Raw genomic sequence first — 23,365 nt, 5'->3', positions numbered from 1 at the left:
TTCCATTAACAATAGCCCCAATCGCTGATGTTGCGGGGGTGATGGAGAGGGGATGTCTCTTGCCCACTGCTCAGACAAATGCAGCCCTAATTACACTTAAAGGACATAAACTTGAGAAGTACGAGACTAACCAACCACAAAAACAAGCCATTAAAAAAAGCCCAAAATGAAAACTGTCACAGTCACCAACACATTCAACACCATTCCTCATGTGCAAGGCCTAGTGGGACAAACTACCTTCCTTTCAACTCCAGGTGTAACAATTATTAAAATTAAATTAAAATTAAAACCGTATATGTAATGGATAGAAAACCAGAATTTTTCTGTCACAGCAACTCACAGAACCTGTTGTTTTATTAGCTTACCTGATGATCCAAATCCACCAAGCGCTGAGCCAATAGCAGCTCCTAAAGAACTGCTGCTTCCAAAGCCAAGGGACGTGTTTCCTGGCTGGCCAGGACCGTGGGAAAAGAGCGAACTGCTCTGGGAGTTATTGGTCAAAGCATTGTTGCCATAAAACGAATTAGACTGCAGGCTACTGTTTGTTTGCTGTTGCTGCTGTTGCGGTTGGGCACCCAGAGGCCGAAAAAGCCCATTTGCGGCTCCTGTAAGATTGCTTGCTGATCCTCCAGCTGAGGCTGCTGCAGCTGCAAGACACATCATTTTTTATTACATTAATTAAAACATTTATATCCCACCTTTCCTTGTGGTCCAAGGAAGCTTATAGCAACAGTTTAAAACATAATCACTTAAAACGAAAAATAAAATGGCAAACCCCAAATCTTTCCCTCCCCCCTTAAAAGATGCCAGCCATTCAAACACACTCAAAAGCCCTGGCAAAAAGGCAGGCCTTGAAGAGCCTACTGAACATCTCCAAGGAGGGGCCCCCCCTCACCTCCTCAGGAAGCCCATTCCACAGAGCTGGAGCCACGATGGAGAAGGCCCAGGCTCTGGTCAATGCCACATAAGACAATCTTAAGCAATGGGGACAGCCAATACAAGGCTCACAGGGACATATGGAAGGAGATGGTCCTCCAATCATCAACGGGATTGTAAAACATTTCTATTATAAGAACAGGCTATTTGCATGAAACTGAGATAACATTCCTACTGCACAGAGGAATAGTCCAAACGGAAAAACATCACTACAATTATAGGAAGTTTTAGCCAAAGAATTTTCAAGTTGCAGTCTCCTTCTACCCCACAAATTAAAAATTTCTTTAAGAATGGTCATTATATTCTACAAATTTGGCCGCCTCTCATACTCTGGAGACTAGCTGTGCTCTAGGTGCCTGCTACAAAAATGCCCTCCACTGAGTTCTCCACAAACAGCAGACAGCTTGGAAAAGGAAGAATCTCTCACTCTGCACTAGGCATTTGTGGATGGGAGGAAGCAGAGAGATTTATGCTGCTGCTGCTAAATCCCAGTTTGGAGACAAGAGCCACCAAGCACGTGCAAAGAACTAAGGAAGGGGAAGAGTGTCTTTTGCTGAAAGCCAGACTTTCCCAGAAAGTAGAAACAGCATTCCTTCTGCAAAATGCCGGCATGAAAAGGAGGGGGGGGGGAATCTCCATTCTCGGTAGAAAGATAGCGAGTTATCACTTCACACTTTGCTCTGGCATCTCTCTAAACTCTGCATGGAAAAAGCCACCTCAGTTTACTATCCACTCTATTTTGTCCAGCTTACCTATAAAATGACTAGAGAAAACCTTTCCCTCTTCACCCAACCATGCTGTATGACAAAATTAAGCAAAGCACTGAGTCAGACAAACAGCAACTTCTGTTCCTCCCAAAACTTCCAGGATATGGCATCATTTAGAAAACATATCCATGCAGAACAGGCTGCAGACATCTGCACTTGCTTCATAAGGTTGCAAGCTACAGTTGCAATGTATCTGCTACTAGCCTTTGCTGGCCACAGCCACAAGGGGCCTGATTCACACAGATACTCTCTACATAATCCCATGTCCAAGAAAGAATGCACCAACCCTTTTGAACCTACAGGGATCAGGGCAGAGAGGGGATGCAAATCTCGAGATGAGCAATCCAATACAAGAAATTTCTCATTGGTACGTGGAGGAAATATAAGCGTTTCCTTTAAAGTAGCATTGTTTGGAAGGAGGCACAGAAAGGAAGCAATAACGGCTGCTTCCCTATTAGCTAGAACTCCCTGGGAGAGATCCACCTACCTGCTTGTGCAGCTGCAGAACTGATGATCACAGGTGTTGAAGCCACCAACCTGACAGGCGCTCCAAGTCCAGTTCTGGCTCCAGGACCTACCACCAAGGCACCCGTCTGATCGTAATAGGCAGTGGGGGCCAACACTTGATAGCCTAACCAATACAAAACATAATCTGGTGAGGTTATTTGTTTGGAGATGAACACTTTTATTCTGGATCTACCTGAATTTTATGGCAGCTGTCTATTAAAGCTGAAGGAATCAATTCTATTCCAAACTTAAGCCTCTGCCAACTTTCCCCCATACATAATAAGAATGCCCAACATTCGGCTCAGAGGTGGTTTGCCATTTATCCACCTGCCTAAAACTAACAAATGGCCCACGAATGCGCAATGGCACCTGCCCCTCCTTCATACTAGCCTCTCCCTGCCAGCCTGGTCTTCCTAGAGCTCTAAAGAGAGACTCATGTTGTGTGAGCTGCCTAATAGGGGATCTGAAGGATAACAGAGCTGTAGCATGTGTGTAGATTAACAGTGGCGGGAGAGTGGTGTGTAAGTAAAAATTAAGGGGGTGGAGGGTGCTATTCCCAAGTCATAGTAGTGGCTCTATTTCAGCTCATGAGGATCATGGTATATGCAGCCGCCCTGTTGTGAGTTTTAGCTTTATAATTAGCAGCTCACGACCAGCCTGCTTTCCCACTGGAAGGCCTTCCCTGTGTTATAACAGGTATTTAAACAACGATGAAGATAACCTACCTACTGTTTTGCTTTTCAATACCTATATTGCTTTCCACAATCGCTAAGGCTTAAACACACCCTGATACCAGACGTTCTTTGTGATTATTGCCGTATGTACATTTATCATCAATTTTAAGATCTAAGTATGTTGACCCAAAAACATTTAAGCCTATAATGTCTACCCACAACTGGCCCCAGAATTTGGAGTCATGTGTTTCTTACCCCAGTGGATAAAAATGCCCTAATGTCTTCATAGGCAGCACATAGGCTGCAACATGGACAACGTAATATAGCATCTCCCAGTGTTCCACTATTTAAAATAACCAGCCTCACGTTAACCTGCATATGTGTTTACAGGAAGCTGGAATCTACTGAAGTAATGCAGGGCTGATCTATAGCACCACCCTTGAACAGACTTTGTGTGGCTCTCCCACAGAAGGATACAACAGTCCTATCTCTCCTCCCCTTGCTTCAAAAGAACAGGTTACCCATTACCCGAGTGGTAACAGCCTGTATATGCAGTCCTGGAAAAAGAGTGAGGCTGTCAGATACCTCTATAGGAGACGTACATGGATCTCCCCACTTGAAGTTAATGGCGAAGTGTAAGATTCTGTGCCTCACGCAATGTCAAGGCGAGGCGCTCACACACGTAGCAGTGAGCACAGAGGAAATGGTGGATCGTGCCCAAGCAAGCAGCGGGAGAGACAGATACATGTAGGCATCTAACTACATACCATCTGTCTGATACCATATCAAGGCGCCTGAGCAACAATATAATTTCATATTACAAATGCACTGATAAAACTAGACTGTGCTGTACTGTTCTACTACCTTCACTACCATTTTCACATGCTAGCAAATGGCCAGGCTTTGACTGCACTCTGCTTTACTGCTCTTCTGTAAAGAATGCAGAATAGATTGTTAGAGAATAAATATTACAAGCAATACAACAACAAAAACTTTTACAGATGAACATATACACTTACAACATCCTAAGCACTAGGTGGACAAGCTACCAGAGATTACATGGTTATCATCAACATGTGGGGGCAAGTAGGAATTACTACTCATCTAGTCCTTTTCAGAACTTGAAGAGAGGCATGGTAATATGTAAACCACCTTGAAAGTAATTATTGCCATGTCATCCAAAACATGGACCATGGTGGCTGGATCTCTTCTTGATCAGTAATGCCTACATCACAGACTAAGAGGTCACAGATCAGAGCTCTGAATTTTTTTTATTCTTGTGTACAGATGCTTGTAATACCAGTGACCTAGTTTCTAATCAAATTAAGTAACAAGCAGCATGTTAATTAATACTACTTGTACAGTATTTCTTCAAATGGATCCCTGTCGAACTCACTTTGCTTTGGCAAGTTGCATGTAGTTTGGAAAATGTGAACATAATCAGCGTAAACGTAAAAAAATCAGAAAAGTTAGAACTGATTTTAACATTTCAGCAAGTTCCTCCTTAAACATATCTTACCTTAAAATGAAACATGTATGCAATCCAAACATGTTCAAATTTAATTTAGAAAACTGATACAGATGTGAAATAAGCAATTTACTTTATTTGATAAAAATAGCATTTACGTGCTGTTTTATATATTAATGTTCGTTATCTTAACAACCTGACACAAAACAGGACTTGGATGGGACGCTCCTAGACCAGATCACAAAGTTCTCAAAGAGACGGGACATGGCGGTCATGGGAGATTTTAATTACCCGGATATCTGTTGGAAGTCCAACGCTGCTAAAAATGCAAGATCCAATAAATTATTGACTTGTCTTGCTGACAACTTCCTATTCCAGAAGGTGGACAGGGAAACAAGGGGGTCTGCTATCTTAGACACCAACAGGGAAGAACTGGTCGATGAGGTTAAAGTAATAGGCACCCTGGGTAGTAGTGGCCACATACTATTGGAATTTACAATCTTGGGGAGAGGAAAACCTGTACGTAGTCAGACATGTAGGTTGGACTTCAAAAGAGCAAATTTTAACAAACTTAAACTTAAGCTAGGTAGAATCCCATGGTCAGAAATACTTAAGGAGAAGGGAGTTCAAGAAGGGTGGGCATTTCTTAAAAATAAAATACTGAAGGCGCAATCCCAAACCATTCCTATGAGAAGGAAAAATGGGGGAGCCTAAAGAGGCCAGGGTAGCTCCATAAACAGCTTTTTAAAGCGTTGAGAAATAAAAAAGACTCATTTAGGAAGTGGAAGGAGGGCCTTATAACCAAAGAGGAATATAAGCAAATAACAAGTGCTTGTAGGGAGAGTGTTAGGAAAGCTACAGCTCAGTATGAACTTAGGCTAGCGAGAGATGCTAAACGCAACAAAAAAGGGTTCTTTTCCTATGTACAGAGAAGAGTAAGGACAAGGACAAGATAAGCCCATTGCGTGGACCGGAAAGTGAAATTGTAACAGGAGATGAAGAGAGGGCAGAACTCCTCAATTCCTACTTTTCCTCAGTTTTTTCTCGTGAGAGAAGTGGTGCTCAACATGGTATAAACAGAACATGTGACAAGGGAAGGGATTTGCAGCCTAGAATTGTCATTGGGGTAGTGCACAAACACCTGGTTTCTTTAAATGAAACAAAATCCTCTGGGCCAGACGAACTGCACCCAAGGGTACTCAAAGAACTTGCAGATGTAATTTCGGAACCTCTTTCCATTATTTTTGAAAAGTCTTGGCAAACAGGTGAGATGCCAGACGATTGGAGGCGGGCAAGTCCCCATCTTCAAGAAGGGGAAAAAGGAGGATCCAGGTAACTACCGACCCATCAGCTTGACTTCTATACCAGGAAAAGTGTTCGAAAAAATCATCAAACAGTCAGTCCTTGAGCATTTAGAAAGGATGGATCTGATCAGTAAGAGCCAGCATGGGTTTCTCAATAATAAGTCATGTCAGACTAATCTTATCTCCTTTTTTGAGAAAGTTACTACCTTGCTGGATCAGGGGAATGCTGTAGACAGTTTACCTAGATTTCAGTAAGGCTTTTGATAAGGTTCTAGTTGACAAATTGGGAAAATGTGGGTTAGATCCTATTATTGTTAGATGGATCTGCAACTGGTTGACAGATCGTACCCAAAGAGTGCTAGTTAATGGTTCCTCGTCCACTTGGAGAGAAGTGACTAGTGGAGTTCCTCAGGGATCTGTGCTGGGCCCTGTGTTGTTCAACATCTTTATAAATGATTTGGATGAAGGAATAGAGGGGATGCTTATTAAATTTGCAGATGATACTAAATTGGGAGGGGTAGCAAATACGGTAGAAGACAGAGCCAAGATGCAGGATGATCTTGACAGGCTGGAGAAATGGGCTAGAATAAAATGCACTTCAACAAAGACAAATGTAAAGTTCTGCATTTAGGTAGGAAAAATCAAATGCATAATTATAGGATGGGGGAGACTTGTTTGAGCAGCAGTGTGTGCGAAAAGGATCTTGGGGTCTTAGTAGACCAAACACTGAACATGAGTTAGCAGTGTGATGCTGTAACTAAAAAGGCAAATGAAGTGTTTGGCTGCATCAACAGAAGTATAGTGTCCAGATCACGCTGATGGTATCGCTTTACTCTGCTCTGGTTAGACCTCAGCTAGAGTACTGTGTTGAGTTTTGGGCACCACAATTTAAGAAAGATGTAGACAAGCTGGAACGTGTCCAGAGAAGGGCAACAAAGATGGTGAAGGGTCTGGAGACCAAGTCCTATGAGGAAAGGTTGAAGGAGCTGGGTATGTTTAGCCTGAAGAGGAGGATATTATAACCATCTTCAAGTACTTGAAGGGCTGTCATATAGAGGAGGGTGCCAAGTTGTTTTCTGTTGCTCAAGATGGTCGGACCAGAACCAACGGGTTGAAATTAAATCAAAAGAGTTTCCGTCTAGACATTAGGAAGAATTTTCTAACAGTTAGAGCGGTTCCTCAGTGGAACAGGCTTCCTCGGGAGGTGGTAAGCTCTCCTTCCCTGGAGGTTTTTAAGAAGAGGTTAGATGGCCATCTGTCAGCAATGCTGATTCTGTGACCTTAGGCAGATGATGAGAGGGAGGGCATCTTGGCCATCTTCTGGTCACTAGGGGTGTGGAGGGGGGAGGTAGTTGTGAATTTCCTGCATTGTGCAGGGGGTTGGACTTGATGGCCCTGGTGGTCCCTTCCAATTCTATGATTCTATGAGCAAAAATGTTACACTGACATTTGACAGCTCAAATGTTTATGAAATATTAATTAAACAATAGTAAAATATTAAACACACTGATTCACTTGAGCAGAGAGAACCATGCTAAACTGCAAAAGGTGGATTCTAGAAAGCTCCCGTGGACTTTACAGTACCCTAGGCCAGACCACACAAAAGGGTCTTATCCTTCTGGCAACTTAACATATACTGTGGTAATTCACAGTGGGTAGCCGTGTTAGTCTGTTTGCAGTAGTCAAAAAGGGCAAGAGTCCAGTAGCACCTTAAAGACTAACAAAAATATTTTCTGGTAGGGTATGAGCTTTCGTGAGCCACAGCTCACTTCTTTAGAAGTCAGCTGTGGCTCACGAAAGCTCATATACTGTGGTAGTTCCAATTCCTAAGCACATGCAATCCGTGTTCACAACCCACATGACCACTAGGAGGAGCTAGACTGGTTCCCAACATGGTGCCCACTGGCACCTTTTCTGGCATCTGCCAAGTTTTTAGGAAGTGGGTGGGGGTGGGTAGGGCTTTTGCCTAGCAAGGCTTCTGATTGGTTGTGCAGATTTTAAAAAATATTTCTTTGGCAGGAGCCGCCGCCACATCACAAGGATCTTCACTGCATAGCTGTGGCAATCATTTTGTGGCTGGCTCCACCTCCTGTGGCAGCCATTTTGTGGCAACCATTTTGTTGCTCCACCAACCATGCTGTGTCCAATTCCAAAGGTGCCTGCAGGGTCAAAAAGGTTGGGGGGCCCTGAGCTAGACTATGTGGTCTACTTGAGAAGGAGTGAATAGAAGCTGTTGAAGAAAGAAGTTGTAGGGCAGGGGGTGGCCCGTTCTTAAATTAAAGTGTTGTGGTACTACAAGACTGACTTCTGCAGAGCTGGAGAATCTCACTCCTGCCATTACTATCCGATGATGCTATGGTGCAACAAGAAATTATAAAGCTGACATTTAATCAAGGGCACTCTTGACTTGGTGGAGTATCTCAGTATGTTACCAGTCAACTGACTGGCATTCCAGTCCACAGAAGCAAGGAGCACGGATGTTTTCCCTCAGCAGCACTTCCTTAACCCCGGAAAGTTTATTTCCAAGGCTACAGGATCTACATGGGTCAGAAGGCTCCAGTGAGAAAAGAATGAAACTGCCCTCTCCTCTCCTTCCTCTTCTGTCAGCAAAGCTGACGCCTGATCATGCTGGATCCAGCCCCAAACATTGCTAAGCAATGCATTGCAGTATATTTTCTCAAGCAGCAAAAATGAACTGGTCTCACTGTCTACATCTAAAGACCACTTGTGGACTGCACTAAGAGTATTCATTTGTTTTTGAATTTGCTGAACAATGGATGGAACTGAAAGCACTGCAGTAATCTTACACGAAGCAGCAAGTGCTGTTACTCTCTTTTACAAACCAGTTACTCTCTTTTACAATCCAGTTATCAATCACCTCTTACAAAATGTATAAATAAATAAAATGATAGAATGTTACTATACCTTCTTTAGAAGTATCTTGAATAATTTGGTATTGATTTACAAGGATTACTATTCTAGTTATGTTGCAACTGGGATGTAATTTGCTTCAGTGTTTTTATCTTGAAACTCCACAGTGAGCAACAGACTTAAAGATCAAAATTTTTAGTCACAATTGCTTGCTATGTCAGTCAGTCCCTGTAGTGGTTTTGACAGTCCCAAGAATGTAAGCAGTCTAATCTCCAAGCCTCCTTCAACAATCTCCATCATGGCCAAAGCTGCAGGAATGCAATGACTGATAAAGGCTATTAACTCATCAAAATCCTTGCTCACTATGCTTTTTTTCTTTTTTGGCAAATCTTCCTCTCTTCCTCAACATCTAATTGCCTGCGGTTAAAAAAAAAACCCTCTTGTACTTGAAAACACAAAATGATTATTTCCTTCCACCCTTTATTTTTTACCTACACACTTTGTAATAAGCTTCAATCTCATATTGACCATTAAAAAAATATATGAAAAGGTCTCCCACAAAGCAAATGATCCCAACTTTGAAAAGTTATCCTCCTGAACTATACAGGTGGAGTATCCCTTATCCGGACATCTGATATCCGGACTGATCCGAAAACCAGACCGTTTGAGCTGGCATGCAGGCATTACTCACAGGCCCTCAGCAGTGCCATTGATGGCTCAATGTACACACAATTAATGAGAATATTGTTTAAAATTACATTCAGGCTATGTGTATAAAGTCTATATAAAACATAAATGAATTTCATGTATAGACTTGGGTCCCATCCCGAAGATATTTCATTATGTATATTCAAAAATCCCAAAATACGGAAAGATCTGAAATACAAACCACTTCTGGTCCCAAGCAGTCTGAATAAGGGAAACTCAACCTGTACCAAATAGGAAGTTGCATGTAACACAAGCTCTCCCACAAATAACATGGTGAGTGATTAGGTGTGTATTTGGAAATACCTGCTCCATGAGACTGGATATATTTAGGGCTACAGGCTGATAATAAAAGATGCAACTAGCAGCCTTGCAGTTGAAATTGTCACATAACAGAATAACCTAACTACTTGGAATACTATAGACTTTCAACGCCAAAAGATTCCTACAGTTGTGTTTAAGATTTTGTTTGCTATTTAGAATGGAGTCAAGGAAATACTGCAAATCATAAAAGTAGAGCTACTTTATTATTATTCAGTGGCTCAAGGTTAAATTGCTTGCCAGCAAACTTATGTAAGAACAAAGTTTATGTCTCATGCCCCTTCACAGTTACTCTCACTTCTTCCTTTGCCTTTGTTCCCACAAGCAAAAGCTGCAATTTTCGCATGCCACTGCTCAACTTGTAATAAACTAACTTATACAAAGCTACTGACTTTACAGCCTGACTAAATCAGATTATCCATTCACCAGGAGCAGGAAGCTGAAATGGTCAGAAGAAAAGCGGTTCAGAGAGCACTTTTTAGAGCCAGTATTGAATATAGATATATTGCCACAATACAAAATGTTAAGATGTGTAAAAAGTATAATGGCTTACATCCTAGGAACATCTTGTAAGTAGAAGGCTTGTGGCCAAAGGGAACATTCAGCCACCTTATAGCCCACGTGCCATTCTGGGGGACTCTTCAACCCAAAAGAGAAAATTTTAGGGGATTCAAGGAGCTGCAATGAGCAGATGGCAAGAGAACCCACTGTACAAACCAGCTGAGTTTCTCTGGCTCTAAGCCATTATCTTCCCAGTTTCTGACAGCGTGATTAAAAAGAAGTCAGCATTATGTTTACTTCTCTTAGGGCCTATGCAGCCATGACCTCCTCACTGGTAGCAAGGGTGCAGAATCATGCATGCCCCCCAGACCCCACAAACATTCCCCTTTCCCATAATACAACAACTTGGGGGCACTCATTGAACTTGATGGGCAACAGGGTACAGGTCTGACAAAAGGAAATATTTTACTCAACAAGTAATGTGCGTGTAGTAATGGCCACATGTATTGATGGCTTTAAAAATGGATTAGACAGATTCACGAGGGCAGGTCTATCAAGGGCTCTCAACTATAATGTGGAAAGTGAACCTCCACATTCAGAGGAGGTAAACCTCTGAAACCCAGTGCTAGGAGGCAACATCAGGGGAGAACCTTGGCCTCTATGCCTTGTTTGTTGGCCCTTCAGGGCAACCGTTTGGCCACTGTAACAAGATGCTGGACTAGATAGACCACTGGTCTAATCCAGTAGTAGAGCTCTTTCTCATGTTCTTTGCATTTTTCTCCTGCCATTATCCTTCCAGCCTTGACCATGATAAATGCTAACTAGCATCCCTTCTCAACTAGGTTCAGTTCTTGATTTCAATTTCTACGAAAGACAAACTCTTAGTTAGCATTAACCATTTAAAAGTCTAAATTGATATAATCTTGAACCATGATTACGTGACTGGAAAAGCAACGTTTACTCAAGCCTTTACAGAAATTAGAGGTAAAAGAAATTAGCATCCATTTCAAATCATCTTGGGAAAACAGCACTCCCATCCATTGTGAATAGCACAAACCTGCATCCTTGTGGTCCACACGAGGTGCTTTTTGTAATTCATCCCAATTCACTGGTAGCTTGTTTAATAGGAGTACCAAAAAGGGAGACAGAGGTTCCAAAATCATGCACTTGCACTTGGGCAGCTGTATATAATTGATTGATAGCCAAATTCTCACCACTTCAATACTGTACAAGCTCGCTAGCTCAATGTTCACTGTCATCAGTGTGCTCTATGTAAAAGCACATTTCTTCCTTGTGGTTTAGAATCTAGTTCCAGTGCCACTGGTCATTCATGGCCCCAACTGTTTAAACCAGTGCAGCCATTAGTCCTGCCTCACTAAATACACTGTAAGGTTTATATTTTACATGTTTAAATCTTGCTGCAAATGTACAATTTTTTGAAAGGGTCTCTCATTAAGTAAAAATGTAAGACAGCATTCAATGGTTGTGAACCTCTGATTTAACACATCCCACTAAGAAGTCTGAGTAATTATTTTGTGGTGTGTGGAAAGTCAGTTTTAACCCACCCACCCCCGCCCCAAAAAAGCACAGGATAAAGAGATCACATCCACATAGTATATTATGAACACAACAGGATTTTATGTAATTCATCTCGGAACTATTCTTAGTTTCCTTAACTCGGTGTTATATACCTGGCATGCCTGTGGCAAGACCCTGACCAAAAGCCAAAGCTGGATTTGTTGCCGCAGCTGCTGCAAGTGACTCTGCCTGCTGCCCTTGCTGACCCTGATTGGGAGTAAGCGGGCGCTGACTTCCTCCAGTACGCAGAACCTACAAAAGACCAAATGGCGACACTATTTGCTTCATATCCGAAGGACAAAATTGGAAATTATAAAAACGATGGAACATCTACTGAATGTATCTGGGGTTGTATTTTTTTTTAAACATAAACAAGGAAGACGTTTAAAGCGGGCGAAGACTACTCTTTGATGGCATAACAGACACACATTCTCTTAGTCTTTCTTGTAATTCAGAACTACTAAACAGAAGTGCAGAAATAATAAAGAGCCCAGAATAAATATACAGCCAAGTCCAGATATCTAAGTAATAAAAGTAATGGCAAGAACCTTTTAATTATAAAATTATTATTACTGATAAATTGGGGTTGGGACATCACATGTTCTTGTCCCAGTGCTTCCTTTCATTGCCGTTAACTATACCTCACTGTTAAGGTCTTAGTCACAGTCCAAATAAGTGAAACCAAAGCTCCTAAGTTAGAGTTTGAAGCCAGTTTTGAACCAGGGTTTCAAATCCTGTTATGTGTGCAAACGGTTTGGTATTAACCATGGTACTTGGGCAGACACAATGACAAAACACGGTTAAGGATTAGGAGGGGGTCGGAGAGGCGGAGGGAATTAATGCAACACTAAGAGGGAGGGAGCACACTTTAGCTGACAACCCATTCCCGATCCCATGAATTCAGTTAAACACCAGCAAGTCTGCACTAGCTCCTTGCCTGGATAATGTACACTGATGTACAGGTCTTTTAAAACTGTGCCCTATGCCCTACCCCAAAGACTGCTTTCTTCAAATTCCCTTTACAAGCTTGAAGATAAATAATGTTTCTTCCCCTTTAGATGTTCTGTTTGAGAGGACATATAGCTTGACAATATACTGTCAATATTTTATGCTCATGCACCTATACTGGCAAAGTAATTATTCTAACAAATGATATAAAAAGTAAGCTCCCATTAGGTTGCTATCAAGAGCTTTTTATTGATTACTTTTTGTCTCATGTAACCAATAGTAGATTTTTAAGACCGTGCAGTCAGATATCTAAGAGCTTGCACAGATGTAATGTTTCTGACATTGCTTGCATTTGAACTCTCCTTCCCCTTTAACCATGGTGCACTGTTGTCTCCACTAATCCTAACACTACCTAATTAGCTCAAAAAAATCTTGCAAATCCTCTTCTAACCACGGCTGCAAACTCCAGTTTGAGGAAACCATCGCTAGCACAAACTTCCATGGAGATATAATGCTAACACTGAAATCTGCTCCAAAAACAGCAGGCTTTTGATCTCCCAACCATGGTTAAGGGAGCTTAGGAATACTACATCACATCTAAAATGTACTGAATATTACTTGTAGTGACGTGTAAGAATTTAAGTACAGAATGTACATTAACTTAGATGAACTTCCTTTTAAAATGCCTATAATTGTTAAAAAAGCATTACAGCACTCAAACAGAAGAACATTTTTGCAACTAGATGTTTATTGCATCTGTTTCAGTAATAGGGATGGGGTTGGATTACTGCCCTCTCACAAAATTCATAAAAATAAATGTAGGAATAGTTTATACTGCCACCCCAAAATGTAATTTTGCATTATGTATGATTGAGTCATTCAACAGCTTTACACTAAAATCATTAACAAATCAGACAAACTATGACTCAAAGGTAAGGTGAGCACAGGTGAAAAAGGAAATTCTGGATGTACTTATGAATTTGTACTTTTCTGTACCAAATGGGGACAGAATTGGTATACCCAACTGGGGATGGAGTTGTGGGTTAAAAGTGCAAAAGATGAATCTGAGGCCAAAAGCTAGCGCACTTTGCTTTCTTAGAAATACAAATGCAGCCAAAGCACATCTGAATGTCACTTTGGGTTAACACAGACAGCACGGAAAATTCAAAGCGGAGTTTGCAAATACAATTAAGGTGGAATTTTCATCTCAATAAGATTAAGGTGGAGTTTTCATCTCAATAAGATGAAACAATGGCCAAGCCTTATATAAACACAGCCTTCATTTCTAATTGGCCTCTAAATAATAAAGAAATCTTGCCTGATGGTCAAGATATCAGTCTGGGAGAGATGACCTCTAAGCTTATTGTTTTAAACACACACAAATTCCTGTATTTATCCTCACTTTTTCTGTGGACTTTGCCACTGATCCTTCATCTTCTCTAAGAATTGTCATGAGGAGATACTACAAAGGTAAAAATCAAGATCTCAGTACTTCTTAAAGTAATTATGCAAACATGACAGAGAAGCTAAGCATTTAGGAATTTCTCGGACTGTTGTACCAAAAGACTGTGATGGGGTTTTTTTTGTTTGTTTGTTTGTTTGCTCCACCATGATCAATTAGACCTCCATGTGCTTAATTTTACTTCACGCATTGCAAATGAAAGAGGTAATGTGGGAATTCCATGGTCTGAAACTGGATATTTCTAGGAACCTGCTCCTAGCCACAAGGGTAGGGCTTCCCTTCGTTTAGAAGCCACTTACCCTAAAATGCTATGCCTACAGATTAACAGGGGAATATTTAAAATCTGTCTGAATCTTGGGACCCATAAAGCCCCAAGAGGAAAACAAGTAGAGCTATCAGCTCATAGCTACTTCTCTAGTAAGAAGGCAGTAGCAAGGAATCTCTTGATGGTGTTCATATTTGAGACACCAAGAATCATAACACATTCTTAGGGTATATCACATACGCCCATGTAATATTGCAGGATCACTTCTGAAATCCTTTGGGGTTCAAAGGGACTGCTAGAAACAGACATTTGGACAAATCAAACTCTTGACATTCTGGTGAATTTCAAGCCATAGCCTTTGGGAATGGACTCCAGCAATCAGTAGTAGAACCATTTAAGATATCTACAAACTCCTACAGGTGGCTGCTGATGGTGGCATCTGACTGGGTAAGAAGTCAACTGGGCTTTCTGGAATGTGATATTATAATCTGGATCTATGGTTTCTATCTGAACTTGTTATTTCATTGGAAATATTCTTGCCTACTGTGAAGTGCTTTGGGAAGGAGAGACGGGAGGTTTGAAAGACTACTTTTTTTCTTTCTTTTAGGTAAGAGTTGCATCATCTTGTTTCCACTATGACTTCCTTCAGGGAAGATCCACAATCATGCTGCAGCTCAAGAAAAAACCAGCAAGGTTAGCCTTAGATCCATACCCCAGTTACATAACAACAGATTCCTTCTGGCAATCACACCAGAAGTAGGTCCAGGACCTGGCTTCTACCCATAGGGTGCTTGCCCCATGATGGATCAGCTAGAAAGACTGAAGTGAGAATAGACTAACTATGTAATTATGGCTTGGGACCTTGAGGCACCTGTCTAGGTAATCCTTGTCTAGGATTTCAAGGGCCCCAGGTGAATGCTGCCCTTGCAAGAACTGAGGATGAGGCTCTTAGGGCACAGTTCAGGCATCTAAACCTTAGCCTAAGGCAGTGTCTACCCTGATGTTTTGCTGGTTATAAGCGTCTCATCAGTCTCAAAGGGAATCAAGCATGTTGGAAGTAGAATTTGCCCAAGGCGATGCACAACAGCCACAACAGATGGTATAATTTTGGTAGATGCCAGCCATTACCTACAAAGATCAAGGAAGACTGAAGAAGCAGACTGACACAGGAAAACAGAGGCTATCCCTACAAATTTGGATAGCACCGGCATGGCAGCTCACTCTTCTTCCTCGGTTAGATTAAGCTGAAGGGTTTCAATGACATTGGCCAGAAAAGTCACCTTCGATTGATTTTTCTCTAATGTCCCAGTACCTCTCAGTCCTTACCCTCACAAGTTAGAGTGAGCAATTTTCACTGCTGACTGAAGAAGCATTCTCTGGGAGTGAAGTCTGGCCTGGGGAAGGCTTGGACAAAGTGGAAGCATTTATAAATTAATGTTTGATACTGCACTTTAGGAGCCCTCGGTGCAATCTGAAATCTAATTTACCCCGATCACAATTTAATAAAATTAAGTCTGCCACAACTGATTTCAATTTTAAACACGATAGAAAGTGCTGGCAAATGCGGGTCTAGTCTATTACCGTATTTTTCGCTCCATAGGACGCACCTTTCCATAAGGCGCACCTAGTTTTTAGAGGAGGAAAACAAGAAAAAATCTTGTTTTCCTCCTCTAAAAACTTGTCCTATGGAGTGAATGCCCTGTGAGGCGGGTGGGCGCACAGAGCCGGCTCGAGTCTTCCAGCGCGCCAAGCCGGCTCTGTGCTCCCCCCCCCCTTCCCAGCTGGGAGGCGGGCGGGCGCACAGATCGGGCTGGGAGGCGGGTGGGCCGGCGCGCCAAGCGTTCAGAGCAGGCTGGGAGGAGGCGGGCGGGCGAGCCAAGCGCTCAGAGCGGGCGGGCGCGCCAAGCCGCCCCCCCTCCACTTCCCAGCTGGGAGGCAGGCAAGCGCACAGAGCAGGCTGGGCGGGGTCACAGAGCGGGCTGGGCACACTGGAACGGCCCGAGGCGGCTTTCCTCGGCCGCCTCCCAGCGCGCCCAGCCGGCTCTGTGCGCACATTCGCTCTATAAGAGGAGGAAAAAAGTGCGTCTTATGGAGCGAAAAATACGGTATGTTATATCCCAAACATCCTTTGGGGAGAGGCTATGCTGTCAAGAGTTCTGGATAACTTAAGTGAGCCAGCGTGGTGTAGTGGTTAAGAGCAGTGGAGTCTGATCTGGAGAACAAGGTTTGATTCCCCACTCCTACACATGAAGCCAGCTGGGTGACCTTGGGCTAGTCACACGCTCTCAGCCTCACCTACCTCACAGGGTGTCTGTTGTGGGGAGGGGAAGGTGATTGTAAACCGGTTTGATTCTGCCTTAAGTGGTAGAGAAAGTCGGCATATAAAAACCAACTCTTCTTTTTCTTCTTAAGCTTGTGCTTATTATTTTGTAACATTTAATACAATCCTTAAAAAAGTATTGCAGGTAATCATTATTTAGTAACACACCATGTGCTATGAAGCAGGTAACTGATAGCCAGTCACAAAACTTTTATGAAAATCTATTGCTGAAAGGATGACTTCTGCTGACATACAGAGAACAAGAAAAGTTATCAAAGTGAGATTCGGCAGATACCTTTTTAGATGTCGGTATCATCAAAACTACTTGTTCTACTAAATGGAACTATCTATCTAAAAACATCAAACCCCCCTTTACAAAGGTGAATTTTTAGATAATACCTTTAACATATCTTAACAGTAGATATATGTTTAGATAGCATAACTGAGGGTACCACACCATTGCATTTTGTACAACCTAGAGAACATTTTGTATCAAGACATTTTACTGGGCTGCTGTGGTTAATGGAAAGTCTGTTATATGACTGGGGCAAATCTGTCACCTACAAGATGGTTTTGTTTAATATGGGCATTAAACAAATTAGAACATGTTAATTTATTCACAGAGATCATTCCGTTGTGCTGTAAATAAAATCAATGTGCTTCCTCTTCCAGGTAACAATCCCTTGAGTTTTGAAAGAACAGTTAAAGAAACAGTTGTGTCCATCCTGGGTTCCACATTAACTCTTCCCTATGGTATTCTTGGGAGCGTTACCTGAGATTTCACGGCCTTGCACTGCGCAAACTGCCATGGTTCAGAATCCTGCCGTGGCCCTTGTTGGCTTGTGGCCTTCTTCCGCCCCTCTAAAGGCAAAGGAAAGTGGCAATGGTGCTAGGGGTGTGGCAGCCCAATTTCACGGCCTGCAGATGGAGGCTAGGTAGGGCTCTTTTGTATGTATTCATTCACAGCCTTGCAAGCGCAAAGTCCTCCCCTGGAACTTGAAAGAGGGCAAGCCACCTGGAGACTGAAGGGAGAGGCCCCTCCTCCTCTGGTATGGTTCAGTAAAGGCCTTGAATACACAGACTTAGGTGGGGGGGGTTTAACCAGGGGAGGAACTTTCACAACAGTAGCTGCTCTCTTCCTTGGAAAGAAATTGAAAATTGCGGATCCACTTGAAAATCTAATGTATGTTGAAGAAATTGCACCTAGCCCATTCGTAAGATATAGCACAGCAAAACAAGTGTACAGATCTTGTACAGTTATAACAAGGTAGTAATTTTCCCCAACGGTGCCAACTATTACATGGCAAGCTGAACAAGGAGACAGAGAAATTCGTTTCTATCCAATTTACCTGCTGCTGTCCCTGTTGTGCCTGTGATGCAGCCTGTTGATTGGCTGTGTTGTTTGCTGCAGCGGCTGCTTGCTGCTGAAACAAATTGGCTGGATACACTCCCCAAGGAACGCCATAATACTGAGGAGGAACCACCGCTGGTCCTGAAAAGAAAACCCACCAACCTTTTGGTCTGCTGCACATAATTCTGCAAATTTGTATTAATAGTACATGTGAGAGTTCCCATTACAATGCAAATGTCAAAATAACTAAAGGGATCATAACACAAAAAAGTTGACCTCTACCGACTGATACTCAGCACTCTGACAAGTAAGATCTTTGTGACAGTTCCTCTGATGCTCCAAGATGCCAGCTACCGCAGGGGGCCCCAATCTGTATCAGGACCATGCAGAAGGGGAAAGTGGGATTCCTGCCCCCCCCCAAAAAACAGCCCCAGAGCGGCATTATTTGCCCTGTGGGGGACTAGATGTGCAAGAACTGAGGGCATGTGCAGCATGCAACAAAGCAAATAACACCCCGGAGCTATTTCAGGTTAGGAAAATATCATGGGGCCGTGCAGGACCACACTGGGTTGCAGTTCTGCTTCAAATCAGGACCCCACAGCACTTCTGAATTGAATTCCCACAAGAAATTTGCAGCTGGCACCCGACTGCAAGTACCCATGATGAACACATGGTAGATGTAGTCAGGCCTTAAAATGCATTTGGCGAACAAACTCTGCTTAAGCAAACCCATTTATCTTGATGTCTGAATGCAGCCACTGACAATGTTAGTAAAATAGGAAATTTAATTCATATTAAAAGGAAATGCCCAAGTGCTAACCAAAGGTCACCCAGGGACCTTTGTATTAACTAGCCTGAACACTGGGAACTGCAAGCAGATGTATTCCTGAGCAAAACAAACTGCCACCTTGATCTATCCCATGTCTACATGTGGCTGTCTCCATCTTAAAAGTAAAGCAGCACCGTTCATAGCACAACATGGTGGCCTGTATCCAGCCACAGTTAAGAATACTCAAGTGTTCTTAAAAGGGTGTAACTTTCTCCAGTTCCCCCTCCCAGTGGTTAAATGACTGACACTGGTTATATGAAAACGTTTCCAAACAAGTTGTTTTTTTTGGGGGGGGGAGAGAATTATTTTTGGTAATGGCATTCTCTTACCTGCTAGTGTGGCTGCTGCAGCTAAGCCTGCTGCAGTATATGGGTCAGCACCTGGTGGAGCAGCACTGATAATGTATGGGTTTGGCACAAAAGCAGCTGGAGCCAAGCCTGCTGAAAATACACCTGTTACAGTAACAAAAGGTTCAATTTCACCAAAAACAAGCATCACATTCACTGTCAATCACTGGGATTAAACCAAACAATCTTTAGTTTTACTGGTCTTAGAAATTCACACTACATACACTTGGCAAGATTTCAAAGGCAACACATTGGGACCAGAGATTATTTGTTTTGGGTGTGTGTGTGGGGAGGGGGGCATATTATTGTAAAAAGAGTAGGCTGCTGAGCTCTGAGGCTAATGAGTCCATTCCTGCTTGCCTAGCCCTGAACATCAGCAGTCTGACACTATTAACAGTTGCTTGGGAGGGGAAAAAATGGGGTTGGGGAATCAATGCCTAAAGAGGCAGATCCCCAATCCAAATTGCATCTCCCATTCCAGAAAACTAATGTGCTCTCACATCTTTGCTCCTTAAAGAGTGTTGGGGGCAGATTGGTTTAAGTATATCTCCTCCAATCCTACTTAATTCCCCTGCCAGGTTTCTAGGAGTTTTCTACTATAGCCTCCAATGACAATATAATGGATGGAGCACAGGGGTCAGAGAACACATGCTCCAGGCATGTGTCTTCCAACTTTATTCTGACTGTCCCCCCTTCTGGGCCACAATGGGCTTAATCTGGCACTTATTTTTTCCTCTGTAGTAATACATTCCTTATGACTGGCGCAGGGCCAGTCAATTAACTGTCTGATAGCATGATAAAGTAAAGCATCCTCCTTATGGAACATTGTATTATGAAATCTGATTTCATTACAAAAAATATCACACTGACAGAGCATCAGCTTACTATTAAACCAACACATACTTCCAGTCAGGTACTATATCCTACACTTTAAATCCAGCAATACACAAGCCGAAACTTAGAAACTAAGCACAATCGTGCAAAATCTTGTGCTTTGCTCCCTATATATGATAGTTCCCAGAAATTGGTTGCACAAGTGGAAGCACAAGTGGCTATCACAGTCTTTTTCTTGAGTTTCTGCTTATACAAGAGCTCTAGTGCAAGCAGAATTTTTTTGCTGAATCGAACTCAATATCACCATATCAAAAATGGTGAACATTTCTCTTCCAATAAGATATAGCACCTGCAAAACACCTCAGCCAGTTTTTTCCACTAACATTAGGGGAAAAAAATACAACGGCATGTGGAGCGGACATGCTTTGGGAAAACAAATCTCACCTATATGAGGTTGCTGTGCTGCTGCCAATGCATACTGTTGTTGTTGGGCTGCTGTTAACTGCTGAACGGTGAGAGCATTAGTCCTCTGGAAAAGCTAAGGAGAAAGCAACACTTTTTATTTTAGAAACACTACCACATTAGAACTTAAACTATGCACGGTTCATAAGACTGCCAACATTCACAACTAGTGTCATGAATTTTGAAGCTGAGGTAGAATTCATTAGCGGCAGAATTACACACGGGGTTTCTGACAAAAGTAACAGTCTTGTGCTGCATGCCCCCCATCTCTTTATGCAAGACGTGGATAAACTTGCACAGAACGCTGTGCTGCATATTTCCTCACCAATAAATGATGTGGAGTTGACAATGTGAGAAAAAGAAACAATATAATAGATTCCTCAACATATAGCTAAGGACACAGAGTGGAGTAATTTGTATGGAGCTGTCATTTTTGGTAACAGGCCACATTTATTATCACGTAGTTAATGTATAAAAGATACCTTTCCAGTATTTTCCAGGCTTTTTTCCCTCCCGAAAAAAATGATAGCAATTCAAAGCGAGCTGAAAAGCCGATCCCCGAATCATGCCGAATATTTACGGCATGATTTTCATCATGAATGTCAACCAGCCATTTTTTAAAAAGACTCCCTCCCCTCTCCCTTACTTACCTGCTTGCTGAGCTCGAAGGTGGCGGCCTGCACAGAGTAGCGAGTTGAGCTGACTCAGCCGAGCCCGGCTCACAGCTCGGCTCAGGTTGTCACCGCCACCTCCGGGCTCCATGTGCATCTGCAGCCCTGGAGAAGGTAAGGGGGGGGGGGATAGAGGGGCAGTAAAATTCAAATTCGGGTCTAATAGATCCAATTTTTTTGGGGGGGGGGATCCGGATATTCCCAATATGGACGTTCATGAATATCTGGGTTTACTGAAAAAAATCAAGTCCATTAGACCCAAATCTGAATTTTACCAATTTTTTTGCAAACGCCTAGCTACAATCTTAAAATGGCTGCACAAAAACCACTAACCTGCTGTTGTGAATTGTAATCAAAGAGTCCCACAGTAGCTCCTGAAGAGTCCATTTGTACCTGATTCCCAGGATAATCAAACTGCAGGGAATCAAGACCCACTTGTTCCATAGCATCCAAATTCTGAGATTCAGAGTTTGAAAACTCTTCTACTAGAGGCTTATGGGTTGTAGGATTAGGAAGGGAAGCCAATCCTTCGGCAGTGCTTGGGTTGGGTCCCAGACGTTCAGTTACTTCAGTTGGGGAGGCTTGCCGACTTCCAGGAGTACGACTGCTTAGGAAAAATGAAAAATAACGTCAGCTGTTTAAAGCAATTTGAGAAAGTTATGTGCGCTTAATATTAGACCAAACGCCTAAAACTGATTTCTGGGAGAAAGAATGGGCTACATTGATAAATTCCGTGAACAGAATAAATTTATGGAAGCAATTCCTGTTGTTTTTCCCATTCCCAGTGCTGCCTCCTATATCACACGTTCTCTGTCAGGAAACAGTAAGCAGTATATGTTGGGGTGAGGCTGCAACCAGAAGCAGTGATCAGTAAAAATCCCTCCCCACACACTGCATGAGCTTTTGCTCCTTTTGTGAAGCATGCTCTACACATGCACAAGTGTATAGAGGGAGGGCAATTCCTGTTCTGGCTGCAACCGACCAGGCCCTATCCCATGCTGTTTGAGCAACTTTTCAGGCAATGCAAGAGCTAGGAAAAGGAATATGGTAAAGAGACTTTCTGTGAATTTGCTCTGTTCATGGTATCGTTTGTGAAGGACGTAAGCCACTTTGGGTCCTCCCTGGGGAGAAAGGCAGGGTAAAAATGAATAAAATGTAAGAATAAAAGGTATGCTTTAGGATTTCAAAATTTCAATACCACCTTTCTGCAAGAATATGACCTGCAATGTACTTTCCAAAACTAACATACAAAACAGCTAACAGGAAAATCAGCATTAAGGCAACAGTAATTAAACAAGAGCTATACAAAACAGAGTTCACAGAAAAATACAAGGCCCAGCAATGAGCATCCAATTCAACTGAAGCGCCAGATTTCTCAACAAGCAGAATCAAATCAAAACGGAAGCCCAAGAAAGGGGAGGGGAGGACGGGGAACACTACAAACCAAACGGGGAGGATTTCATTCAGCATTTCCCTCTTTCCAGGTATTACTGCCTACTTGAATAGTCAGGTGGGCAATATCTGTTGTAAAACCCAAATTTAGCAGTAGGTGTGGCTCTTTAAGCTAACCCCAAATACCTGCAGTACCATAGCATATTTGCAGCTGCTATTTCTGGCCTTGTCCATGACACTGATAAAGAAGCTGAAGAGACTAACACTTGGAAACACTACCACAAACGCCGGGAGGAGGCTGGGAATGTGTTCAGCAAAAGGCCCAACTCACATCTCATAGATGCATATTTCAGAGAGACCAACCGTTTAATGCAATAAACAGCATGAAGGCAGGTGGGGACACTTCAGGTACAGATCCACCTACTTCACCAAGTTTCAAGGTGTACTGTCTCTGACTAATCTACACACAAGATAGGCCCTTGAAGATAAAATATTGCCACAGAAAAAGCCTTGTGTATTTTTTATTCCTGGGTATTTGTGATCTTGCTTATGCATTCAACAAATAAGTATCTGCTGTCAGAATCAGCCAGTCTGCCTTTCTCTTTGATCATCTGAGCTGAGAATATAGAAGGTCTGGCGTTTAAAACAGGAAGACACAAATTGGATGACCTTGCTTACCATTCCACATTCTTAATGTCAGTTGGGACATTAACAATATTAATACAGAAGAATATAGGAAATACCAAATCCATAACCTTGAATCACATAATGTGTATGTATTTCACATAAAGCAGTTACTTTCTCAGTTTTGTAAAATTTCTTCCATACAACATATTCATTAGGATTAAGGAC

At 42.4% G+C, this 23,365-nt stretch overlaps 1 protein-coding gene across 10 annotated transcripts in view; it reads right to left on the bottom strand.

Annotated features, from left to right (window-relative positions):
* PUM2 (pumilio RNA binding family member 2) overlaps positions 1-23,365 on the bottom strand; it is a 72,466-nt gene that overhangs the window by 26,511 nt on the left and 22,590 nt on the right. For 4 of the 10 annotated variants that reach the window (XM_056856748.1, XM_056856755.1, XM_056856750.1 and 1 more), the window contains exons 6-12: positions 21,455-21,725; positions 20,433-20,526; positions 19,137-19,259; positions 17,977-18,119; positions 11,746-11,884; positions 2,191-2,334; positions 366-647 (exon numbers count right to left, since the gene is read on the bottom strand). In XM_056856748.1, coding sequence (XP_056712726.1) covers positions 366-647; positions 2,191-2,334; positions 11,746-11,884; positions 17,977-18,119; positions 19,137-19,259; positions 20,433-20,526; positions 21,455-21,725 — 1,196 coding nt within the window. Of the gene's footprint in view, positions 1-365; positions 648-2,190; positions 2,335-11,745; positions 11,885-17,976; positions 18,120-19,136; positions 19,260-20,432; positions 20,527-21,454; positions 21,729-23,365 lie in introns of all 10 variants that reach the window. The other 6 variants (XM_056856754.1, XM_056856747.1, XM_056856749.1 and 3 more) reach the window with 3 other exon arrangements.

This window comes from Euleptes europaea, chromosome 10 (genome assembly GCF_029931775.1).
Source record: "Euleptes europaea isolate rEulEur1 chromosome 10, rEulEur1.hap1, whole genome shotgun sequence".
Classification (NCBI taxonomy): Eukaryota; Metazoa; Chordata; class Lepidosauria; order Squamata; family Sphaerodactylidae; genus Euleptes; species Euleptes europaea.
The sequence above is the reverse complement of the archived record's forward strand: the minus strand, read 5'-3'. Positions and strand labels throughout refer to the sequence as shown.